The following is a 24174-nucleotide window of genomic DNA, read 5'->3' as shown; positions in this document are numbered from 1 at the left end:
ATTGCTCAATTTGGCCGGGCGGCCAGCTCTAGGAAGAGTCTTGGTTGTTCCAAACTTCTTCCATTTCAGAATGATGGAGGCCACTGTGTTCTTGGGGACCTTCAATGCTGCAGACATTTTTTGGTACTCTTTCCCAGATCTGTGCCTCGACACAATCCTGTCTCTGGGATTCTACGGACAATCCCTTCAACCTCATGGCTTGGTTTTTGCTCTGACAACTATGGGACCTTATATAGACAGGTGTGTGCCTTTCCAAATCATGTCCAATCAATTGAATTTACCACAGGTGGACTCCAATCAAGTTGTAGAAACATCACATGGATGATCAATGAAAACAGGATGCACCTGAGCTCAATTTCAAGTCTCATAGTAAAAGGTGTGAATTATTATGTAAATAAGGTATTTCTGTTATTTATAGGTAATACATTTGCAAAAATTTCTAAAAACCTGTTTTCGCTTTGTCATAATGTGGTATTGTGTGTAGATTGATGAGGAAAACAATTAATTTAATCAATTTTAAACAATTTTAAAATAACATAACAAAATGTGGAAAAAGGGAAGGGGTCTGAATACTTTCAGAATGCACTGTATATTTCCACACTATGAGTTTGGCATAATAATGTGAAATTGAGAAAATTATGATAATGACCTTTTAGTGTAATAGCTCTTTGAAAAGGACGCCTGAAATTTCAGCCTGTTTTGGTGGGATGGAGTTTTGGCCTTCCATGGTGACATCACCATGCGATAAATTAGTCAGTGGTGTAAAGTACTGAAGTAAAAATACTTTAAAGTACTACTTAAGTCGTTTTTTGAGGTATCTGTACTTTACTATTTATATTTTTGACAACTTTTACTTCACTACATTACTAAAGCAAATAATGTACTTTTTACTCCATACATTTTCCCTGACACACAAAAGGACATTTTGAATGCTTAGCAGGACAGGATCATGGTCCAATAAAAACACTTATCAAGAGAACATCCCTGGTCATCGCTAGTGTCTCTGATCTGGCAGACTCACTAAACGCAAATGCTTCGTTCGTAAATGAAGTCTGAGGGTTGGAATGTGCCCCTGGCTATCTGTAAATGTAAAAAACATGATAATGGTGCCGTCTGGTTTGCTTAATATAAGGAACTTGAAATTATTTCAACTTTTACTTTATATTATAGCAATTACATTTACTTGTGATGCTTAAGTACTTTAAAACCAAATACTTTTAGACTTTTACTCAAGTAGTAGTTTACTGAGTGACTTTCACTTAAGTCATTTTCAGTTAAGGTATCTTTACTTTTATTGGGTACTTTTTCCACTACTGAAATTAGTTCACAGACCAAAGGTGCATTCAGTTCACTTGAACATTTGCTAAGTTGCGGAACGGTTTGTACTGAACGACACGTTTCCCTAAAACGTTCTTGAACAGACTTTGAGGTACGTTTGATCCCGTTTGGTGGGTGTGGTGAGGTGTGGCTTGAAGCAATGAGTGACGTATTTAATGGGCAGTGGCCATGTTCACAGCGTTCCCCAACCCCTCCCCGTTTTTCTACTGGTCGTTCAGTACAGCATCGTTTTCATTCAATTGAATGTTCCAGATTGTAAACGCGTACTGAATGCAGCCCAAGTTCCAAACCTCTCTGCCAATAACATCTAATTTTCAGTTTTCCTCTTCCCACTCAGACCACTCCCAGACATTCCAAGCAAAATTATTGCTTAAGAAATTGCCCTTTGCTAAGAAGCTATTTTTGTTTCTTTTGACCATTTTAATATAAAACAATCACAGTAAGGTACTAAATTGTTACCCAGAAATTATTTAATATTGAGATAAAAACAGCTGCATTGGACCTTTAAGTTATATTATAAGCATACAGTATTAATACAGCATTTCCAGTTTTGTAAATAGTTGAAAAAAATATTCTCTGTATGCGAGTCTACAGTATCTTGATGATACCCTATTTTTAAGTAAATTGAGAGTTTGAATAAATGGGCCGTCTTAAATTGCAGCCAGGTAACACATTACAAGCAAAACATGCCTAATTGCAGTACTGCCAGTATGTAGTAATACAATTCCAGGACACAAATGAAGCGATCTCAAAATCAAAATAAACATGTTGGATGAATGAGTCTCTTGTGAGATTGCAAATGTAGACTTCATTACCATATTGCACTTACACACTACAGTACCTCTCATCTTCAGCAAAGCTAAAGCAAAGTAAAACACAATAATTGGCCTAAATTAAAGCAGCCATGTGTATCCAGGACTATGCAAACAGCTGTGCAAATCGAGTTCTACAAAGGCCCTTTTCTAAACAAGTTTTCATAGTTACACAAAATATCCTATACGCTTAGGAAAGGGAACATTTAGGGAAGAGGATACATTTGGATAAAGCCTTTGCTTGCCCAGCTTCCACATAAATTTGCATGAGTTAATCAAACACCATTACATCCTCATGAAAGTGTGCTTTTTCCTGGTAAGGAAACATACATTTCAACATCATTTGGGGAATCTAGCAAGTCTCAGTGGATGATAACTGGCAAGTTGGAATTTCTCTTCTTGACTAGATTATTAAATAAACCTCTGCACAATGGTTTGTCAAAATTCTCTTGATTAAAACATCAGATGATTTAATTCTGCACATTAAAACATTTGGACATGACAAAATTAAACGAAAGAGGGAAGTTGTAAAAAAATAAAAATGTTTTTTATTTTTTATTCCAAGACATTCTCAAAAGAACAAGTCCCTCAAATGTAAGCACCCATATATTTTTCTTCAAAAAAAAAAGAAGGATATATCTACAACCTAAAATGGTTCTTTGGCTGTCCCCATTCGATAACCCTTCGAATAACCCTTTTTGGTTCCAGGTAGAACCCTTTTCACAGAGTTCTACCTGGAACCTAAAAGGGTTCTGAACCTAAAAGGGTTCTACCTAGAACCTAAAAGGGTTCTACCTGGAACCTAAAAGGGTTCCCCTATGGGGACAGCTGAAGAACCCTTTTTTTCTAAGAGTGTATGCTCTCCTCTGTCAGAGCACTGTATGTTCCACTACTGTACATTCCACTATGAAGCTTCAAGAGCACTCACTTGTGCTGGCACTTGTTTGAGAGTCCGTTAAGCAGATCACCCTTCTGTTGGGAAGGGGAAAGCTGCTCTGAGGGGGGTGGTCCTTGAGGTTCAGGCCGCCCATGGTCTGAGGGCTGAGGGTTGGATGTGTCATTAGTTGAGTTCCCATCCCTGGAGGGTGATCCTTTGTGGACCTCCAACAGAGAGACCGTCCAGGAGGGAGATGTAGGCTGTGAGGGGGAGGCCTTGCATGAGCACGGCTGGTGTCCCTGGGTTTGGACCTGTTCCACTCCTCTAAGGATGCGCACCAGGGAGTTGTGGACCTGCTGGCTGATAGGAGTGTCACTGTCGTCGGGTTCGGTCTTGACCTGGCGGTCTGTGGAGAAGTTAGAGAGCTGCTCCAAGACCTCTATCTGTCGGTCCATCATGCCCAGCATGCTGCAGTGGAAGGCCCTTTGCTCAGCGAGCTGTTCCCCTAGCTGATGGTTCAGGATGGTGAGCTGCTGGAGGATCAGGGTGCTGGTGTCCTCACAAGTGCCTGTAGAGAAATTAACAGCAGGACAACTTGTATTTGTTTTAGATTATTGCTGTAATATCTATTATCCAAAGCTCTAAACAATTGATGAATACAAAGTAAAATTCCAACATATTCATTACATGATATTAGTTACAAAGAGCACATTAATGACATAGAATATAGGTGGTCATGTAGCCACTCTAAACCCATCAGTTATAAAAGCACTCACCAGTTGGTTCTTCTGGACTGCAGCTAGTGGGGTCACTAGCTCCCTCCCCATCATGTAAAGAGGGTACTGAATGTGGCTCACTTTTCACTGGGTAAAGATACTCTCCAGATAGACCCAAAGTCATAATCTCTTCTGACTTCAGGGCCCAGCCCGAAGTGCTGTTGTTGGCCTCTTCTGGGATGGCGTTAGTCTCGTCTCCTTCTCCCTCTAGAGCTGGAGCCAGACTCTCCTGCCAAGGGGCCACAGAGTCAGGTTGAGCAACATCACCTGGGAAGAGAGAGAAGAGTGAGCAGCGCAGGCCAATGCAAAGCAAACACTTCTTTACAATTATTTAATGGCAAATATTAAAAGGTATAAAAATCCTAAAGCCAGAAAGTAGTACCATCAGTATGATCCTCCAGGTCCGAGTGTGTCAACACCACCATATTGTGTCCATCTGCAGTGCCTTGCTCTGGGGCCCCCACCCGGGCCCTCCTGGCCAGCATGCGGTCCAGCATACGGAAGTAACGGAATGACTCGATGGCGGACAGGCGTGCAGCGGGGCTACGGTATCCTGCCGTCTTGATCTTGCGGTACTTGTGCTTGAGGCTCTTCCAGCGGTTGCGTATCTGGTTGACAGTGAAGTGGATGTCCCGCTTGGCCAGGCTGTAGCGCAGGTGGCGGAAGTGCGAGTCGTTGCGCTGGCGCTTCTTATCCAGCTCATGCACCAGGTCAAGCTGCTCGATGAGGGCCAGCATGGCGAAGGTGTCCGACTCTGTCCACCACTTGTTGGGCCTCCTCTCACTCAGGTCCATGGTCTCTGCCTCTTCTCACTGGGTGTACCTGCTCTGGTAGCAGCCCCGTGGGCTCCTCCGGGTTGGAAGTAAACAAGAACACATGGAATGAGGTTGAAGTACTACACCATAGGCTAATGTAATTTCTATACATTAGAGGTAGACTGAGGGGTAGTCGAATGATTATGATAAAATGACCCTGAAATAAATGTTTAAGACTTTCTATTCAAATTAAATTGTGTAGCAATATGCATCAAAGAGCAGCATCCACGTTGCATTATAATAAAGTTGTATTCAAGACGGGAACATTGGTGTTTTTATCAAAGGTATAGGACAACCTCACTATGGGAGAATAAATGAGTCACGACAGCATCCAAAATAGATACTGGATATAAATGAAAGGAATAAATTGTGACATAAACCACTCCAGAGATGTTCATTACAACATTCACACAAGATTACAGTGACAGTTTCTTCTCCAGTCCCTTTGAAGTTCACCCAACAGCAAATCACGACTTTCCCCACGTCAATTCCACTCAGATGAGACATGATGAGCTCAGTAGTACGTTTACAATGTAAATTTATGCAGCCAAACAGGAGTACTGTATAACGCTTTCTTCTACCAAAAAAAAGACATACGCAATAGTCTTCCCTTTTGGTACAACAGTGAATTACTTGAAATAAAATTGATCCTGGATATTACTGACAACCACACCATAGAGATTAATTTAAAACTAGCTAAGTGGTCATCAACAGTCTGACCACTGACAACCTAACTAGCTATCACTGGCTAGTTGACAGGTGCAGTGAGTGTGCCAACTGCTGACAGTGGCCGTGGACTCAGCTAGGTGGTTGCAGTGGCCATCACCGGCGAATGCTGACGATGAAGAATGTAATTTCCTACAGAACTCTGCGGCCAACATTTTTTTCATACACAAACTATTGTTCTAAGTTAATAACCAAAAAATAGCGCTTACTGTTACTGCTACTGCTACAGATTGCACTTCATACCTTCATCTCGATATATTTTACGATGCGTCGGAAGAAGCTTGCTCGCGTCGCACGATCACATGGGGTTTGTTGACATCAATGGTCTTGTTCGAAATTGCAGCCGACAGTGGAGGAAACTGCCGACTGATTGATCTACAAATCACCGTGCATCATAAAAAACCACTCACTATTATTTGTAGATCCGTCAGTCAGTCACTATTTACCCATGATACATCACGAATTTGATGCTCTCGAACACGGCCAATGACTGTATATGATCGACGTTCCCAATGTCACATGTTCTTCGGTCTCTACTGTGATTGGTCAAAAATCTTAATGCATACTCACGAGAGTCAGTCTGTGTGAGGAGCTGCGCAAATTCTCAGATCTACACATCATCTAAATGTTCAATTTGAACGGATTTAACAGGCATCTGGTTGTAATTTGTGAATTTGTGCAGTACTTAGTTTGGGCCAACCCCCGTGAGTGAGCGATTTCCGGCTACTTCCGGGTGCTCATGTGATTCTTTTTTTGCAGGACTGGAGGTATGATAATTTGTTTTACATACATTTTTCGAATAATAGCAGACTAGCTATCTATATTCGATGTGGTGAATTGATTTAACGTAGATTGATTAACATAACATGACAATTAGTCAAATTGAGTTCAACTCTATAACATAATGTTATTCAACAGGGCTGGGGGGTGCATTTCGTTGCGTATCATCTCGTGCTAAAAATGATTTGGGCTAGCGCTCAAATGTAGGGGGAGGCACATTCCGATGGGCAGCCAGGAATCATCATAACAGTTCCATTAAACAATGCATACCATCAGAACATGCCCCCCTGTAACATTGAAACTATGCCTCCCCATAAGATGGGGAGTAGTTTCTACTTCCTACTGTAGAACTGTTCTCTTGTGTATTTAGGTGGTGTGGTGGAATGGCAAGTGACAAATACCAGATAGTGGTGCAAGGAGAGGCTTCAGAGACCGACTCAGATGACGAGGTATACATCACCTCCCTCTCTCCACATTCAACTGCCGGAGGGCAAAAGGTACCAGGGGAAGCGTCTGAGACTGACAGCGAGGGGGAGGTTGAGAAAGCACGGAAATGTGTCATTGCTGCAAGCTCTGAAAACCCACAAATATTACGCAAGGCCTTAACTCCTCTGCTTGTGATCAGAGATAACCCTGACATTCAGTCCGTGGTCGAGGAGAGGGTTGTTTCTAAGCCTGAATATAGCGGGCTCTACTACAACACTTTACTCCAGCAGAAATTACAGGAGAGCAATGCACGTCTGTGCACGGATGTGTCCCAGACCATCAAACAGGTGTATGGTAATGCCACAAAGGAGATCCGCATGGCCACGACCCACCTGAACTTCTCCCAGAACGGCATCATCAACGCCTCCCACAGCATCCGACTCATTCTGGAGGACCTCAAGTCCGTCTCAGAGAAAATGGACATTATCACCAGCTGTTATCTGCTCCCCGATATTACCATCCCCTCCTCTCCCACTACCCCTATTCCTGGACAATGATGTTCCTTGTGATGTTCCTCGTTCAATGTTTTCATATGTCTTATGTAGGCTAAACGACGGGTTGGAGTATCGTTATTTGTAAAAGGCACTTGCATTAGGTGAATAAATGATGCATGCCGTTATGCTATTGCTGCTCCATGTTATTCTGATAACATTCAGATGGCTTATTCATTGTAGTTGGTCATCGCAAAGGATGCTTATTGATCTTGGTCATACAGGAAAGTATTTAGCTGTTCACGTTCACAACCATTTAACACGTCTTGTTAAGCACTGTATTTTCCGAAGCGCCAAACCCTGTCGTAGACCTAGTGCACGGCCCACTTGTGGTGTAAGCAAAACACCGCAAGTGATGGGACTGCTGTGGTCATTTTTGTCTAGGCCTAGAGTTGAAGCTACAGAATCCTAATTTATTAACCAAATGAATCCTAGGACATTCATTGTGCATTGCTGTATTCACAAGTCAGTCATTGAACTGCAATAGGCTTTTACTTCAGGGAACATTGAAGGAACAGTTTCAAAACTTTAAGATACATTCCATCCCTATACAGTGTAATCTTCCCAAAGATATAAAAAGTGTTATAAAATTAAAGATCATTTTGAATCCAGAGGGTTTGATCAGTCAATGCTTTTGCAGAGTCACTGTCATGTCGCGTGAGGTTGAGCATCTGGCTTGGCTTCCAGGAAGTGCGAGCTGAAAGTAATCCATTCTCCCAAGGTCATCTGAAGGGCATGTCTGATCTCACTGCTGCGCCCATACACCAGAGACGCTCCATCGAGTTGATTCTCTGTCAGCAGCTGCTGATATTTCACTGGAATGTTCAGCTTTTCCATCTAGAGAACAATGCAGACATGACATTGAGACACATTGATATATATTTTAAATGGTGTCATTAGACATTGTTGGTCGTCATTTACTTATTCTAATGGACCAACGGTGGTTCATGGAAAATATTCTGGTGTGTGGGAAGTTCCATCATTGGCGATGGCATGCATGGGACTACCCTATGCAGTGCTGCTGCTATGAATGCAATGCTTGTGAGCTGAAGGCTATTAGCATACTACCCTCCTGAAACAGCTTATTTCAAGGTCACTGACTTGGCATTTCCCTGTTTTAACAAGTGCATGTCTGATCTCACTGCTTCGCCCATACACCAGAGACGCTTCATCGAGTTGATTCTCTGTCGCAGCAAACTGAGGGAAACTGTCTCACGGGGGCATTGGATTCCGATGTGACTGATCCGTCTGATACAAAAGTGTAACATTCCGCAATCATTTTAAGGCACTCATGGACTTATCTACATGAGTTGTGTAAATACCATAATAAGTATGTATACATGACACTGTATACTGACCTCCACGATATACTAGCGTCTATCATAAAGTAATTCAATCAGCATAAAGATTCTTATTTTGAACTAACCTCTTTGCAGATGTCCTCTGTGCTCATACTGATAACTGTTCCAATCCGCAGTGGGCAGATGGCATTTGACTTGGTTCTGTCTCTCAGGCCCGGTCCCCCTCTAACCCAAGCCAGTTTTTCTTTAATGGATTGGTCCAGGTTGACTGTACACAATCTGAACAGATCAACATCCTTCAGAGTAAACTGGAAGTCCACCTTAAGGAACCTCTCAAACAGCTCAGGGTCTCCATCCTGCTCTAGAACGGTCTCCAGACGATCTCTGAGCATGTGGAGCTCCAGACTGGTCTCACTGAACACCTCCCATAAGGTCTTGGCCTGGTTGATATCACCATCAGCGTCATCAGTGTCAGCCCTCTGCTGGCGGTCCTCTGAGCATTGCAGGATCCAGCTCAGGCGGCAGGGCCAGAGGTTGGCCATCACCACCCAGGCAGCAAGTTCTTTAGCTTTGGAGAAGCCCCCGTAATTCATAGCCTCCATGACGATGACTGTCACCCTTACAGAGTTTATTATCCTTCTCATATGCACATGGTTTCCCATAAGATAAACATGAAGAGGGCTGTATTTGGTATATATGGCGTGTAATGCCTCATTTGTTAGCGCCTTGATTTTCTTGGCCCAGATTTCCCAATGGATGCCATTTTCTAGTAGCTCAGTCTCGCTTTTGCCCTTTCCAATGAAGGGCACAAGGCTGTCATCAAGCCTGCCTTTTTCAAATGCAGAGAAATTCCCAGCTCTATGTTTTCCTCTCTTAATACATTCCCAGTCGAGCTCTAGATAGCTGTCAGTGAGGGTTTTAAAAGCTCTGCATTTGGAGTCTCGGGACATCTCAGGCACTGAGAAGGGCAGGGTGACCATCTTGTTTAGAAAGTCGTACCCGCTGGATGTCAGCCCACAGAGCCACATGGTGCTCTCCACACAGCCCACCACCACTCTGGGGTCCACAGCTAGGATGGACACAAACGGGACATTCTCCCCCGCCAGCAGAACGTTCATAGCCTCCAGGGTGCGGACCACCCTGTCTGGGCTGCAGCGGTCCAGGTGGGTGATCTCCAGCACCACACGGATCCTCCTCCCCTCGAACACCTCCATGAAGTGGATGAAGTCCACCATGACGCCCACCTCCTTCCTCACCTTGTTCATGAAGCCCATCTGGTCGCTGACGGCCGAGCTGTTCATCTGGTGCTGGATGCTGCTGCCCATGGTGTAGAGCAGGTGCTTGGATGTCCGCAGAATAGTCCTCAGGGCGAAGACTGCGGGAGGCCCCAGTGTTGCTATGGCCATCGATTCAAGCACAGTGACCCAACTGCGTGTGCCATTTGTTTGGAGCTCAAAGCCATATAAGTAGAGCAGGGTACATGTGCCAATGCTGAACAATACAGTGGCTAGGACTACAACCCAGAGGGGGAGGCAGAGCAGCTTAATGGCTTTCCAATTGACCTCATCACCTTCGCTCGTGACTTTCTTTGGGTAGGGATGCTGGGTGGCTCTATAGAGGCCCAGGGGAAGTTCCCCAAAGTCATCCTGGATGGCCTTGAAGAGGCGGATCACCAACCCAGCCCAGAGTTTATCACTGCCTGCAAAGTGCCATGCACTGAAGCGCACAAAGATCCACCTTACCCTTCTCCTCCTCCGCTCCTCTTCCTCCCTCCACACGGGACGGAAGAAGATGATGGAGAGGAGGAGGGCCAAGTAGCTAATCCATGCTGGAGGAGGTCGCTTCAGCTTGTGCTTCTGTTCTCTCCACTCTGCCTCTCTGTTCATGTAAACTGCGAATGTAGAAAGAGCAGCACAATTAGATTTTTAGAACAAACAAAAAATCTAAAGTCACGTGAAGTGTTGAACTTACTCTTGATCTTCTTCAGTAGAGTTTCAGTGCGGCTGGGGCACTGGGAGAACAGGCCTACAGTGGCCGGAGGTGCCACTTTGATCAATGCTCTTGACAGTCCATATGCATAGACATCATCCAGCTGGGCACCTTTTTTTGTTTGACCAAGGTAGAGGTAGACATGGCTATCAATAAAAGCTGTTATTAGCTGTATCACTAAACACATGTCAGATACATTTACTAACTTTCCACTTACCTTGTCCATCCATTTGTCTATGGTTCCAAAACTTTGTCAATTCTGAGGGAATAAAACAGGTTATAACGGTATAAGAATATAATTTCGATTCATGATCACTGCAACGGATCTAAACTCCAATTATCAGTAACGGTTAGTTATTATTCTGCAGTGTCAATAAAATGCTGGCTGAACTTTTTTTCCCACGAATGTTGTGATTTCATAGAAATTCGTTATAGATGGTTATGTATGGATGTTGTTTTAGAGATGTTTCATTAGTTATTCAACAACAATGTGTTAAATGCAGGACTTTCCGACACTGGCCAAAGTCATACAGAGTAAATGACCAGAATATGAGAGGAATGAACATAATCATAAACATTAAGACAGCTTTTCAATAAATATTTTATGTTGTACAGCAGTTCAATGAGCACATTCAGGGTTAGCCAAAAGTTCTATTCAATCATGTCAGTAAGCTGAAGAACTTGGCTGCTCTATAAACTGACCTTTGGCTGTATCGGTAACTTAGAGCATGAGTTTGCGGAACAATAATTGCCTCAAATATGTGTTGACGGTTCATTATAAATTTCAGCTACCAGTTATATAATGACAGATTTTTACTGTAATGAAAATGAACACACCCTCCCACACAAATCCACCTGCTTGTTCTTTTTGCCTTAGAGTCTTGAACAAAAGTACAAATAAAATGTCAATATTTGTTTAATGAATAATACCAGACAGCCCTTTTCCAATGACCTTTTTACGGAGCATAACCGATCAGCTAGTTTTACAAAACATTACCTCCATATCTACTTATTAACATTGGATTAGACATTTGCCCTCAAAAGAAAGTACAACTCAGTCTTACCTTGTCTGTGTGGGTCTCACTACGTTGAAGTCGACATACAGACTGACCCTCTGTTGAAACCAATAACACTAGTGTTGTTTACCCTACCTGACTATATACCTGACACATCAGATCATATGTGAATGAAAGTCGGAATTGTGTGGAATTTTCCAGGTGACTTTGAGTTTTGAGTCTTACTACAGACCTATAGATATACATTAAAATGTATTCTTTGAATGACAATGGCCATGGCCCAGAAAGCAATATTTGACTGTTTAATTCTAACAAAAGAAATTACAATATGTGTAAGTTTATAATAGGTATATTAATGACTCCATCCCCACGCATTAATATTCATAAAAATTACCATACATCTATACGATTCTTGGCCTTGGGAAACGGGACAGGAGTGCTTCACGAATGCTAGATGTCGACTGGTCTTGTTTGCTTTGCTCTCTCTGATCCTCATGTCCTTCCTTATTATATCCACTCTCTGGCAAAGCTTCAAATAGCTTTGACATTTGCACACTATCCTTGTCAACCATGTATGGAAATGTCGCACTTGATGGCTCTGCCAGAGACCAATTGCTCGGTCCACGGGGGTTCCCTCTTGGTCTAATGGACGTTGGCTTCCCGAGTGAGAGCTACCCGGTACCAACCCCACCTATTACAGAAAGTATGATCTCCTTCTGTGTGTTTTCCCAATGAAAGCAAGAACACAATCCCAGTACCCCAATCCATAGACTCGTAACTCCATCATGATACAGAATTCAGTATGTCTGTCGGCTGTAGACCACTATGGGGGCCCACTGGACTCTGTGAGTTAAATATAGAATGTACATTGTGATACATGTGACACATTCACATTCCATGTGAAGAGAGACACACATAGGTCTGCATGTCCTATGTACACTGAGTGGCCAATTTATTAGGTACACCACCCCGTTCACGAAAATGGTTCGCTTCTACAGACAGTGAGTCATGTTGCCATGGCTTGGTATATAAAGCAGGCAGACAGGCATCGAGGCATTCAGTTACTGTTTGTTCGAGTGTTAGAATGTGCAAAACGAGTGACCTAAGCAACTTTGAGCATGGTATGATTGTCAGTACCAGGTTTAGCGGATCCAGTATCTCAAAAAACATCCAGTCAGCGGCAGTGCTGTGGGCGAAGGAGAATGGCAAGAATCGTGCAAGCTAACAGGCGGGCCACAAACAGGAATCCCAGTTACTGTTGCGTCAAGCTGATAGCAGAGTCAGGATTTGTCATAAGCAGCATGAGTCCATGGCCCACTGGTGTCAACGATACAGGCTGGTGGCGGTGGTGTAATGGTGTGGGAAATGTTTTCCTGGCACACGTTAGGTCCCTTGATACCAAATGAGCTATGTTTCCATGCCCCGAATCATTCAGGCTGTTATGGAGGCAAAGGGGGATTTGACCCGGTACTAGACTGGTGTACCTAATAAACTGGCCACTGAGTGTATATTTACCATGCACCCATACATTCGCCCACACGTATCATGCATTGCATTACAAATTATATCAAACTTTAACATATGACAGTAGGTATGGAGAATTTATACAGCGTGCAACTTTGACAAATTTGATCAACTGGTTTCTGGTGATATCTGTGAGATTAAAAACATGCCATCGCTCCTTGAGCTGCCCAATTTAATTTCCCTTCTCCACATACACTGCATCATGCCTGCAATGTGTTCTCAGTAGGGTGGCAAAGCTATGGGTAATTTGCCAAAGTTACCGGAATCCAGTAATTTTGGTAATTAACCGAAAATCTATGGCAATCTATCATGACTTTGGTAATTTATAATTGAATAACTTTTAAAACATTATTCATATAGTATTCATTTTGTATATCTGTTACTTCACTCTGCGGCTCGACTCATCCCAAACCATCTCAATTTGGTTGAGGTCGGGGGAATGTGGAGGCCAGGTCATCTGATGCAGCACTCCATCACTCTCCTTCTTGGTGAAATAGCCCTTACACAGCCTGGAGGTGTGTTGGGTCATTGTCCTGTTGAAAAACAAATAATAGTCCCACTAAGCCCAAACCAGATGGGATGACGTATGGCTGCAGAATGCTGTGGTAGCCATGCTGGTTAAGTGTGCCTTGAATTCGAAATAAATCACAGACAGTGTCACCAGCAAAGCACCCCCACACCATAACACCTCCTCCTCCATGCTTTACGGTGAGAAATACACATGCAGAGATCATCTGTTCACCCACACCGCGTCTCACAAAGAAACGGCGGTTGGAACCAAAAATCTCAAATTTGGAGACAAATTTCCACTGGTCTCGTGTTTCTTGGCCCAAGCAAGTCTCTTCTTCTTATTGGTGTCCTTTAGTAGTAGTTTCTTTGCAGAAATTCGACCATGAAGTGAATCAAGCCTCTGAACAGTTGATGTTGAGATGTGTCTGTCACTTGAACTCTGAAGCAATTATTTGGGCTGCATTTTCTGATGAACATATCCTCTGCAGCAGAGGTAACTCTGGGACTTCCATTCCTGTGGTGTTCCTCATGAGAGCCAGTTTCATCATAGCACTTGATGGTTTTTGCTACTGCACTTGAATAAACCTTCTTGAAATGTTCTGTATTGACTGACCTTCATGTCTTAAAGTAATGATGGAGTGTCGTTTCTGTTTGCTAATTTGAGCTGTTCTTGCCATAATATGGACTTGGTCTTTTACCAAATAGGGCTATCTTCTGTATACCCTCCCTACCTTGTCACAACACAGCTGATTGGCTCAAATGCATTAAGAAGGAAATAAATTCCACAAATTAACTTTTAAGAAGGCACACCTGTTAACTTCACTATGGTAGGGGGCAGCATTCGGAATTTTGGATGAAAAGCGTGCCCAAATTAACCTGCCTGCTACTCAGCCATAAAAGCTAGAATATGCATATAATTAGTAGTATTGGATAGAAAACACTGAAGTTTCTAAAACTGTTTGAATGATGTCTGTGAGTATAACAGAACTCATATGGCAGGCAAAAACCTGAGAAAAAATCCAACCAGGAAGTGGGAAATCTGAGGTTTGTTGTTTTTCAACTCATTGCCTATTGAATAAACAGCGTCTATGGGGTCATATTGCACTTCCTAAGGCTTCCACTAGATGTCAACAGTATTTAGAACCTTGTTTGATGCTTCTACTATAAAGGAGGGGGGAATGGTCTGGCAGAGTGCCACGAGCTGGTCACGAGCTGGTCAAGCGCATTCACATGAGAGGTAGCTTGCGTTCCATGGCATTTCTGAAGACAAAGGAATTCTCCGGTTGGAACATTATTGAAGATTTATGATAAAAACATCCTAAAGATTGATTCTATAATTAGTTTGACATGTTTCTACGGACTGTAACGGAACTCTTTGACTTTTCGCCTGCACCTAGTGATCGCGCCTCATGAATTTGGATTACTGGGCTAAACGCGCGAACAAAAAGGAGGTATTTGGACATAAATGATGGACTTTATCGAACAAATCAAACAATTATTGTGGAACTGGGATTCCAGGGAGTGCATTCTGATGAAGATCATCAAAGGTAAGTGAATATTTATAATGCTATTTCTGACTTCTGTTGACTACACAACATGGCGGATATCTGTATGGCTTGGTTTTGTGTCTGAGCGCTGTACTCAGATTATTGCATGGTGTGTTTTTTCCGTAAAGTTTTTTTGAAATCTGACACAGCTGTTGCATTAAGGAGAAGTGGATCTAAAATTCCATGCGTAACACTTGTATCTTTTAGCAATGTTTATTATGAGTATTTCTGTAAATTGATGTGGCTCTCTGCAAAATCACTGGATGTTTTGGAACTACTGAACATAACGCGCCAATGTAAACTGAGATTTTTGGATATAAATATGAACTTTACCGAACAAAACATACATGTATTGTGTAACATGCAGTCCTATGAGTGTCATCTGATGAAGATCATCAAAGGTTAGTGATTAATTCTATCTCTATTTCTGCTTTTTGTGACTCCTCTCTTTGGATGGAAAATGGCTGTGTTATTCTGTGAATAGGCACTCACCTAACATAATCGTTTGGTATGCTTTCGTCGTAAAGCCTTTTTGAAATTGGACACTGTGGCTGGATTTACAACAAGTGTATCTTTAAAATGGTGTAAAATACTTGTATGTTTGAGGAAGCGTCCCACATACCCTAGTGAGGTTAATTGAAATGCATTCAAGGTGACGACCTCATGAAGCTGGTTGAGATAATGCCAAGAGTGTGCAAAGGGTAGCTACTTAGAAAAATCTTAAATCTAAAAAATATTTTGATTTGTTTAACACTTTTTCAGTTATACCTTGTTTCCATATGTGTTCCATAGTTTTGATGTCTTCACTATTATTTTGCAATGTAGAAAATAGTAAAAATAAAGAAAAACCCTTGAATGAGTAGGTGTTCTAAAACTTTTGACAGAGGAAGACTCCGTCCTTGGAGCGGGACTGGACGCCGTGCCTGGACTGGGCACCGGCGCAGAGGAAGGCTCCTGCCATGGAGCGGGACTGGACGCCGTGCCTGGACTGGGCACCGGCGCAAGGGAAGGCTCCTGCCATGGAGCGGGACTGGATGCGGTGCCTGGACAGGGCACTGTCGCTGGAGGTTCCGCACCGTGGACCGTCGCTGGAGGTTCCGTACCGTGGACCGTCGCTGGAGGTTCCGCACCGTGGACCGTCGCTGGAGGTTCCGCACCGTGGACCGTCGCAGGAGGTTCCGCACCGTGGACTGATGACACGCACATCAGGGAGAGTGCGGGGAGCGGGCACTGGACGCACCGGACTGGGGAGGCGCACTGGAGGCCTGATGCGTGGAGCCGGCACAGGTGGTACCGGACTGGTGACACACACTTCAGGGTGAGTGCGGAGAGCAGGCACAGGACCTATTGGACTGGGGACACGCACTTCATGGCGAGTGTGAGGAGCTGGCACAGGACGCACCGGACTGGCGAGATGCGCTGGAAGCCTAGTGCGTGGAGCCGGCACAGGTGGTACCGGACTGGGGACACGCACTTCAAGGCGAGTGCGAGGAGCTGGCACAGGACGCACCGGACTAGGGTGAACGCACTGGAGGCCTACTGCGTGGAGCCGGCACAGGTGGTACCGGACTGGTGACACACACTTCAGAGCGAGTGCGAGGAGGAGACACATGACGTACCGGACTGGGGAGGCGCACTCGAGACCAGAAGGGTGGAGCTAGCCCAAGTTGCACCAGACTGCTAACCGGATCCCCTGGTCGGATGTTGAGCAGAACACACTTGCACAACATCTCTCTCTCTCTCCTAACTTCCCCAATGCCTCCCTGACCGTCTCTGGCACTTCAGGGCAAGTGCAGGAAGCATGCACAGGACGTACCGGGGTGGGGAGACGCACTTCAGGGAGAGTGCGAGGAGGAGACACAGGACGTACCGGACTGGGGAGGCGCACTGGAGGCCAAATGCTTGGAGCCGGCCCAGGTTTCACCGGACTGATGACACACTCCTCCAAACGCCTGCGTTGCCGCATACTCCTAGCTAACTCCATTCTCCGGTATCCCTCCTCACACTGTTCCATCGACTCCCAGGCGGGCTCTGGTACTCTCCTTGGGTCGACCGACCACCTCTCTATCTCCTCCCAGATGTTCTCTGGCTCTTCCCTCTGCTCAGCCGCCAGCTCCATGTGCCCCCCCCCCCCCCCCCAAAACATTTTTTTATTGGGGTTTCTGTGGCCGCGGTCCCCGGCGTCGTCGCCATCCTCTGTGGCTCCTGCCAAGGAAGGGTCTCCTGTCCTTCCATGATTTCTTCCCAGGTCCAACTTATTTTTCCCATCGTTGCACGCTGCTTGATCCTTGGTTGGTGGGATATTCTGTCACGGTTGTCGTAAGAACGGGACCAAGGCGCAGCGGATGTTGAGTTCCACATATTTATTGAAAAGTGAAACTAAAGCAAAAAATAAATAAATCAACAAACGAACAACTAAACGTGACTACGTGGTGCACAAACACAAAACAATATCCCACAAACACAGGTGGGAAAAATAGCTACTTAAATATGATCCCCCAATTAGAGACAACGATTACCAGCTGCCTCTATTTGGGAATCATACAAAATACCAATATAGAAAATATAAAATAGAACACAACATAGAAATTATAAACTAGAATACCCCCTAGTCATGCCCTGACCTACTACACCATAGAGAAACACGTGACAATAGTTTTCACTAAGTTGATGGTTTATATTTAGGATAATGTTTTACAGCTTTGTCATTCCATATATTTAAAAAAAATAATCTTATTTAAATATTTCATACATTTTACATGTGAAAGGGACAGAGATAATTACAGACACCTGTGATACTCTAAAGTACTCAAAAGAGTCGCTAGGTGTCTGTGCTAGATTACATAAAATCCTTGAAAGATACCAAAATTCTTTAAGTTTACTGGTAAACATTGAAAGTAAACCAGTAATATACACTCACTTTACAACCCTAGTTCCCAGCCTCTGCCTGCAAACGTTGCCTTCAGAAGTATGCATTCATTGCTGGTAAACTCATTTAAATTCCATTACTGGCACGTTGCAGGGGAAAGAAAAGTTCATGAGAATCAGATAGGAGCACTGCTAATGAGCAGTGTGGCCCCTAGCACAGATCCTCCATGATCTGCCGTTTCACCAATGCCATCACACTGGTAAATAGATTTTAAAAAACAATGAATGAGAAAATAAATATGCAACGGAAATTAATGAGGTTTTTAATGCACGATAGATGAATGTACACTACCGTTCAAAAGTTTGGGGTCACTTAGGTCCTTGTTTTTGAAAGAAAAGCACATATTTTTGTCCATTTAAAATAACATAAAATTGATCATAAATACAGTGTAGACATTGTTAATTGTAAATGACTATTGTAGCTGTACACAGCAGATTTTTTATGGAATATCTACATAGGCGTACAGAGGCCCATTATCAGCAACCATCACTCCTGTGTTCCAATGGCACGTTGTGTTAGCTAATCCAAGTTTATCATTTTCAAAGGCTAATTGATCATTAGAAAACCCTTTAGCAATTATGTTAGCACAGCTGAAAACTGTTGTTCTAATTTAAAGAAGCAATACAACTGGCCTTCTTTAGACTAGTCAGGTTATGCACAAAGTAGATGTCCTAACGGACTTGCCAAAACTATAGTTTGTTAACAAGAAATTTGTGGAGTGGTTGAAAAACGGGTTTTAATGACTCCAACCTAAGTGTATGTAAACTTCCGACTTCAACTGTATATTTTGTGCATTTTGTATTCAAATGCAAGTAAGTCACATGAATAGCTTACAACAGGTGGACATTTTTAAGGAGGCATTGTATTCCCATACCAACTTGATCTCACAATCAATGTGATTCAACAAAGTGTTATGGAGTTGTTGTGTATTGTGACAATGTCAATCAATAACCTTGTTAAAATGTATGGTATAATACATTGTACATACTGTTTATAATGTATGATTCTACATCTGCACTGGTCTATATGAACTACAAGTGAACATATCTCTGGGGGACTGTTGAAGCAACCAATACATTTTTTCTAGCTTACAGTATATTTGCCAATTGATTAACCTGCTCCATATACCCACACTGTGTTCTCCAAAATTTGAAGATAGAATTTGCATGGATTATAAATGGATTATACATGATATGAATTACATCACCCCTAAACACACTGTTTTAGCCAATCAGGAGTTAAGGCTACAGCTCCATGGTCAGATTCTGATTACACTCAGAAACATGTGTGCTTATTCTCCCTTTTGCCTGTAGGGGGCTCTCTTGACCTGTCACTGCCTTCTCTGGTCTGTTGCTATGGGTGCCCACATTGTACAGAGGAGGGAATCTGAAGTGAACCATGACTAGGTGAAATAGGTGGACTAGGTGGATTTTGTAACCGTCTTGACATGACAATTAGCATGCAGGAACCACTGGGGAGCTAGAAACACAATCAATCCCAATGCGGAGGTTACATACATAGGCACTGCTTTATAATAGGAAAAGCATGGTGATATACAAAGGCTGAGTGAAAGCCACTGCTAAGTGCATTCAAACAGTATTTTGGAGCTGCTATATTACAGTCTCTCTTTTAACAGGATCAAATGGCAAACACAAATACAAGTGGTTAACTTAGGACAAAGTTGTGGTGAAATAAATCACGATTACACAAAGCAATCAAAGTTAGAGAAAAGGGAGTCATTCCTCTTATCGGCTGTATAGCATTTTCAACGGCACATAACACGTTATGCAAGAAAATGGGTAGCTTAAGGGTAGTAAAGATAAGATTGATTTTGAGTTTAAAGGGCCAATCCGGATTTCAAACGATAACAAAGCGGTCACCCCGCTACTTGTTTTGGTAAACAGCTGAGGAATGGGGCTTGAGAAATATAGCCACTCTCAAATTCCTAGACAGAGCTATGGCTGTAAGGACTGACCATCCATGTGTCACGCCCTGACCATAGAGAGCCTTTTTATTCTCTATTTTGGTTAGGTCGGGGTGTGACTAGGGTGGGTAATCTACGTTGTTTATTTCTATGTTGCCCTGATATGGTTCCCAATCAGAGGCAGCTGTTTGTCATTGTCTCTGATTGGGGATCATATTTAGGCAGCCATTTCCCCACTGTGTTTTGTGGGATCTTGTTTATGTGTAGTTGCCTGTGAGCACTTCATTGACATCACGTTTCGTTTGTTCTTTAGTGTTTTGTGCGTTTCACTTCAATAAATATGTGGAACCCATATCACGCTGCGCTTGTCCAAATGTTCTTACGACGATCGTGACACCATGAGATCAAAATTATCGTTTTAACCATGTTTTGAAGCTATAAAGTGTTTGCTTACATTGACGTTGGAGTATTCTGATGGGGTATTCTTCAAGAATCAATGGCTATATATACAGTGGGGAGAACAAGTATTTGATACACTGCCGATTTTGCAGGTTTTCCTACTTACAAAGCATGTCGAGGTCTGTAATTTTTACCATAGGTACACTTCAACTGTGAGAGACGGAATCTAAAACAAAAATCCAGAAAATCACATTGTATGATTTTTAAGTAATTAATTTGCATTTTATTGCATGACATAAGTATTTGATACATCAGAAAAGCAGAACTTAATATTTGGTACAGAAACCTTTGTTTGCAATTACAGAGATCATACGTTTCCTGTAGTTCTTGACCAGGTTTGCACACACTGCAGCAGGGATTTTGGCCCACTCCTCCATACAGACTTTCTCCAGGTCCTTCAGGTTTCGGGGCTGTCGCTGGGCAATACGGACTTTCAGCTCCCTCCAAAGATTTTCTATTGGGTTCAGGTCTGGAGACTGGCTAGGCCACTCCAGGACCTTGAGATGCTTCTTACGGAGCCACTCCTTAGTTGCCCTGGCTGTGTGTTTCGGGTCGTTGTCATGCTGGAAGACCCAGCCACGACCCATCTTCAATGCTCTTACTGAGGGAAGGAGGTTGTTGGCCAAGATCTCGCGATACATGGCCCCATCCATCCTCCCGTCAATACGGTGCAGTCGTCCTGTCCCCTTTGCAGAAAAGCATCCCCAAAGAATGATGTTTCCACCTCCATGCTTCACGGTTGGGATGGTGTTCTTGGGGTTGTACTCATCCTTCTTCTTCCTCCAAACACGGCGAGTGGAGTTTAGACCAAAAAGCTATATTTTTGTCTCATCAGACCACGTGACCTTCTCCCATTCCTCCTCTGGATCATCCAGATGGTCATTGGCAAACTTCAGACGGGCCTGGACATGCGCTGGCTTGATCAGGGGGACATTGCGTGCGCTGCAGGATTTTAATCCATGACGGCGTAGTGTGTTACTAATGGTTTTCTTTGAGACTGTGGTCCCAGCTCTCTTCAGGTCATTGACCAGGTCCTGCCGTGTAGTTCTGGGCTGATCCCTCACCTTCCTCATGATCATTGATGTCCCACGAGGTGAGATCTTGCATGGAGCCCCAGACCGAGGGTGATTGACCGTCATCTTGAACTTCTTCCATTTTCTAATAATTGCGCCAACAGTTGTTGCCTTCTCACCAAGCTGATTGCCTATTGTCCTGTAGCCCATCCCAGCCTTGTGCAGGTCTACAATTTTATCCCTGATGTCCTTACACAGCTCTCTGGTCTTGGCCATTGTGGAGAGGTTGGAGTCTGTTTGATTGAGTGTGTGGACAGGTGTCTTTTTATACAGGTAACGAGTTCAAACAGGTACAGTTAATACAGGTAATGAGTGGAGAACAGGAGGGCTTCTTAAAGAAAAACGAACAGGTCTGTGAGAGCCGGAATTCTTACTGGTTGGTAGGTGATCAAATACTTATGTCATGCAATAAAATGCAAATTAATTACTTAAAAATCATACAATGTGATTTTCTGGATTTTTGTTTTAGATTCCGTCTCTCACAGTTGAAGTGTACCTATGATAAAAATTACAGACCTCTACATGCTTTATAAGTAGGAAAACCTGCAAAATCGGCAGTGTATCAAATACTTGTTCTCCCCACTGTAAATCATTTAACATACCAAAAATGTATGTAGCAACCTCAGATTGGCCCTTTAAATGCGCTGTTGGAGAAAGTTATCAAATGATGCATATCTCCCATCGATGTCATTGTTATGTAATGCATTATCCAGAGACAACCACAGCCGGCACCGTTGGTTTCTTGGTGGGCCATCTCAGCGGTGTGTTTGGTGAGGTATGTATCACAATGAAGTATTGATGTAAAAAGCGTATGATGCAATCCTTTGAAACAGCATCCTGACCAATGACTACGTGATGCTTGCTGCAGTGGCAAACATCTAACAAAACTACAACGTGCAGTATGTGGCATCGGGTCTACAAATCAAAATAGCTGCTTTTGAAATACATCATATTGTAAAAACGTTGAATTGAATAAACGTTCATCAGAATATCATGGACATCCTGCCTTATTATGTAATTGCTGATAAATAGGGACGCAATTTGCAAAGGAAGGGTATATTACTGGAAGATTACCAGTAAACTACCAGAATTTTGGTATATTTCAAGGATTTTATGTAATCCATCACAACACATCCAAATCAAATCAAATGTATTTATATAGCCCTTCTTACATCAGCTGATATCTCAAAGTGCTGTACAGAAACCCAGCCTTAAACCCCAAACCGCAAGCAATGCAGGTGTAGAAGCACATCCAGTGGCCCTTTTGGGTACTTAAGATTATCATAGGTGTCTGTAATTATCTCTGGCCCTCTCTTTGGCCTTATCATGTGTGAAATACACTGAACAAAAATATAAACGCAATATGCAACAATTTCAAAGATTTTCCTGATTTACAGTTCATATAAGGAAATCAGTCAATTGGGAATACAGATATGCATCTGTTGGTCACAGATACCTTAAAAAATAGGTAGGTGTATTGATCAGAAAACCAGTCAGTATGTGGTGTTATTACCATTTGCCTCATGCAGCACGACACATCTCCTTCGCATAGAGTCGATCAGGCTGTTGATTGTGGCCTGTGGAATGTTGTCCCACTCCTCATCAGTGGCTCTGCGAGGTTGCTGGATATTGGCAGGAACTAGAACACGCTCTCGTACATGTCGATCCAGAGCATCCCAAACATGCTTAATGGGTGACATGTCTGGTGTGTATGCAGGCCATGGAAGAACTAGGACATTTTCAGCTTCCAGGAATTGTGTACAGATCCTTGCGATATGGGGTCGCGCATTATCTTTCTGAAACGATGTGATGGCGGCGGATGAATGGCATAACAATAGCCCTTAGGATCTCATCACGGTATCTCTGTGCATTCAAATTGCCATCAATAAAATGCAATTGTGTTTTTTATCCGTAGCTTATGCCTGCCCGTACCGTAACCCGACCATCGGGCACTCTGTTCACATCAGCAAACTGCCATCTGCCCTTGAACCCGCAATTCATCCTTAAAGAGCACACTTCTCCAGTGTGCCAGCGGCCATCGAAGGTGAGTATTTGCCCACTGAAGTCGTTTACGACGCCAAACAAGGACGCAGATGAGCTTCCCTTAGACAGTTTGTGCAGAAACTCTTCAGTTGTGCAAACCCACAGTTTCATCAGCTGTCCGGGTGGCTGCTCTAGACGATCCCACAGGTGAATAAGCCCGATGTGGAGGTCCTGGGCTGACGTGCTCTGTGGATGTGAGGCTGGTTGGATGTACTGACAAATTCTCTAAAAGGATGTTGGAGGTGGCTTATGGTAGAGAAATTAGCATTACATTCAATGGCAACAACTCTGGTGGACATTCCTGCAGTCAGCATGCCAATTGCACGCTCCCTCAAAACTTATCAGCTCCTTGATATGCCACACCTGTCAGGTGGATGGATGATCTTGGCAGAAATGCTCACTAACAGGGATGTAGATACATTTGTGCACAACATTTGAAACAAATAAGCTTTTTGTGCGTATGGAACATTTATGGGTTATGTCAATAGTTGGGAGAGTTGCAGAGGTAATTGATAATAATGCCATTGTTGATTAGATGCTATTTTTTCATTTAATTAGGTTATTTCCTCTTGAACTATATGGTCTATCTACTAGAAACGTATGGGAAAAATGGACACTGATATAATTTTTTAAAAACTATATTTGAAAAAAGATTTAAAAAGTTATTCAAGTATAAATTACCAAAGTTTCCATAGATTTTCTGTTAATTACCAGAATTACTGAAGATTCCGGGAACTTTGGTAAATTACCGGTATCTT

General features: G+C 43.1%; 3 protein-coding genes across 6 annotated transcripts; 1 reads left to right on the top strand and 2 right to left on the bottom strand.

Moving 5' to 3' along the window:
- Positions 1-1790: 1790 nt before the first annotated feature.
- Positions 1791-5761, bottom strand: LOC139549120 (uncharacterized). 2 transcript variants are annotated; one of them, XM_071359260.1, is made up of 4 exons: positions 5554-5761; positions 4186-4652; positions 3804-4070; positions 1791-3595 (listed from the first exon to the last, which is right to left on the bottom strand). In XM_071359260.1, exons 2-4 carry the CDS (start codon positions 4595-4597, stop codon positions 3075-3077), a joined length of 1200 nt encoding a protein of 399 aa, XP_071215361.1. In that variant the 5' UTR covers positions 4598-4652; positions 5554-5761; the 3' UTR covers positions 1791-3074. The 2 variants fall into 2 exon arrangements, with proteins under 2 accessions (XP_071215361.1, XP_071215362.1); XM_071359261.1 differs by having other exon boundaries at positions 5588-5761.
- A 164-nt stretch (positions 5762-5925) lies between these two features.
- Positions 5926-7712, top strand: LOC139549121 (biogenesis of lysosome-related organelles complex 1 subunit 3-like). The gene is made up of 2 exons (XM_071359262.1): positions 5926-6111; positions 6495-7712. Exon 2 carries the CDS (start codon positions 6508-6510, stop codon positions 7105-7107), a length of 600 nt encoding a protein of 199 aa, XP_071215363.1. The 5' UTR covers positions 5926-6111; positions 6495-6507; the 3' UTR covers positions 7108-7712.
- LOC139549118 (NTPase KAP family P-loop domain-containing protein 1-like) lies at positions 7575-12374 on the bottom strand. 3 transcript variants are annotated; one of them, XM_071359258.1, is made up of 6 exons: positions 11807-12374; positions 11456-11505; positions 10609-10650; positions 10374-10502; positions 8528-10293; positions 7575-7938 (listed from the first exon to the last, which is right to left on the bottom strand). In XM_071359258.1, exons 3-6 carry the CDS (start codon positions 10619-10621, stop codon positions 7750-7752), a joined length of 2097 nt encoding a protein of 698 aa, XP_071215359.1. In that variant the 5' UTR covers positions 10622-10650; positions 11456-11505; positions 11807-12374; the 3' UTR covers positions 7575-7749. The 3 variants fall into 3 exon arrangements, with proteins under 3 accessions (XP_071215359.1, XP_071215358.1, XP_071215360.1); XM_071359257.1 differs by having other exon boundaries at positions 11456-11855; XM_071359259.1 differs by lacking the exons at positions 11456-11505; positions 11807-12374 and having other exon boundaries at positions 10609-10689.
- Between the last annotated feature and the right edge of the window lie 11800 nt (positions 12375-24174).

Source organism: Salvelinus alpinus, chromosome 22 (genome assembly GCF_045679555.1).
Source record: "Salvelinus alpinus chromosome 22, SLU_Salpinus.1, whole genome shotgun sequence".
Lineage (NCBI taxonomy): Eukaryota > Metazoa > Chordata > Actinopteri > Salmoniformes > Salmonidae > Salvelinus > Salvelinus alpinus.
Note: the sequence above shows the minus strand (reverse complement) of the source record. Positions and strands in the feature narration are given on the sequence as shown.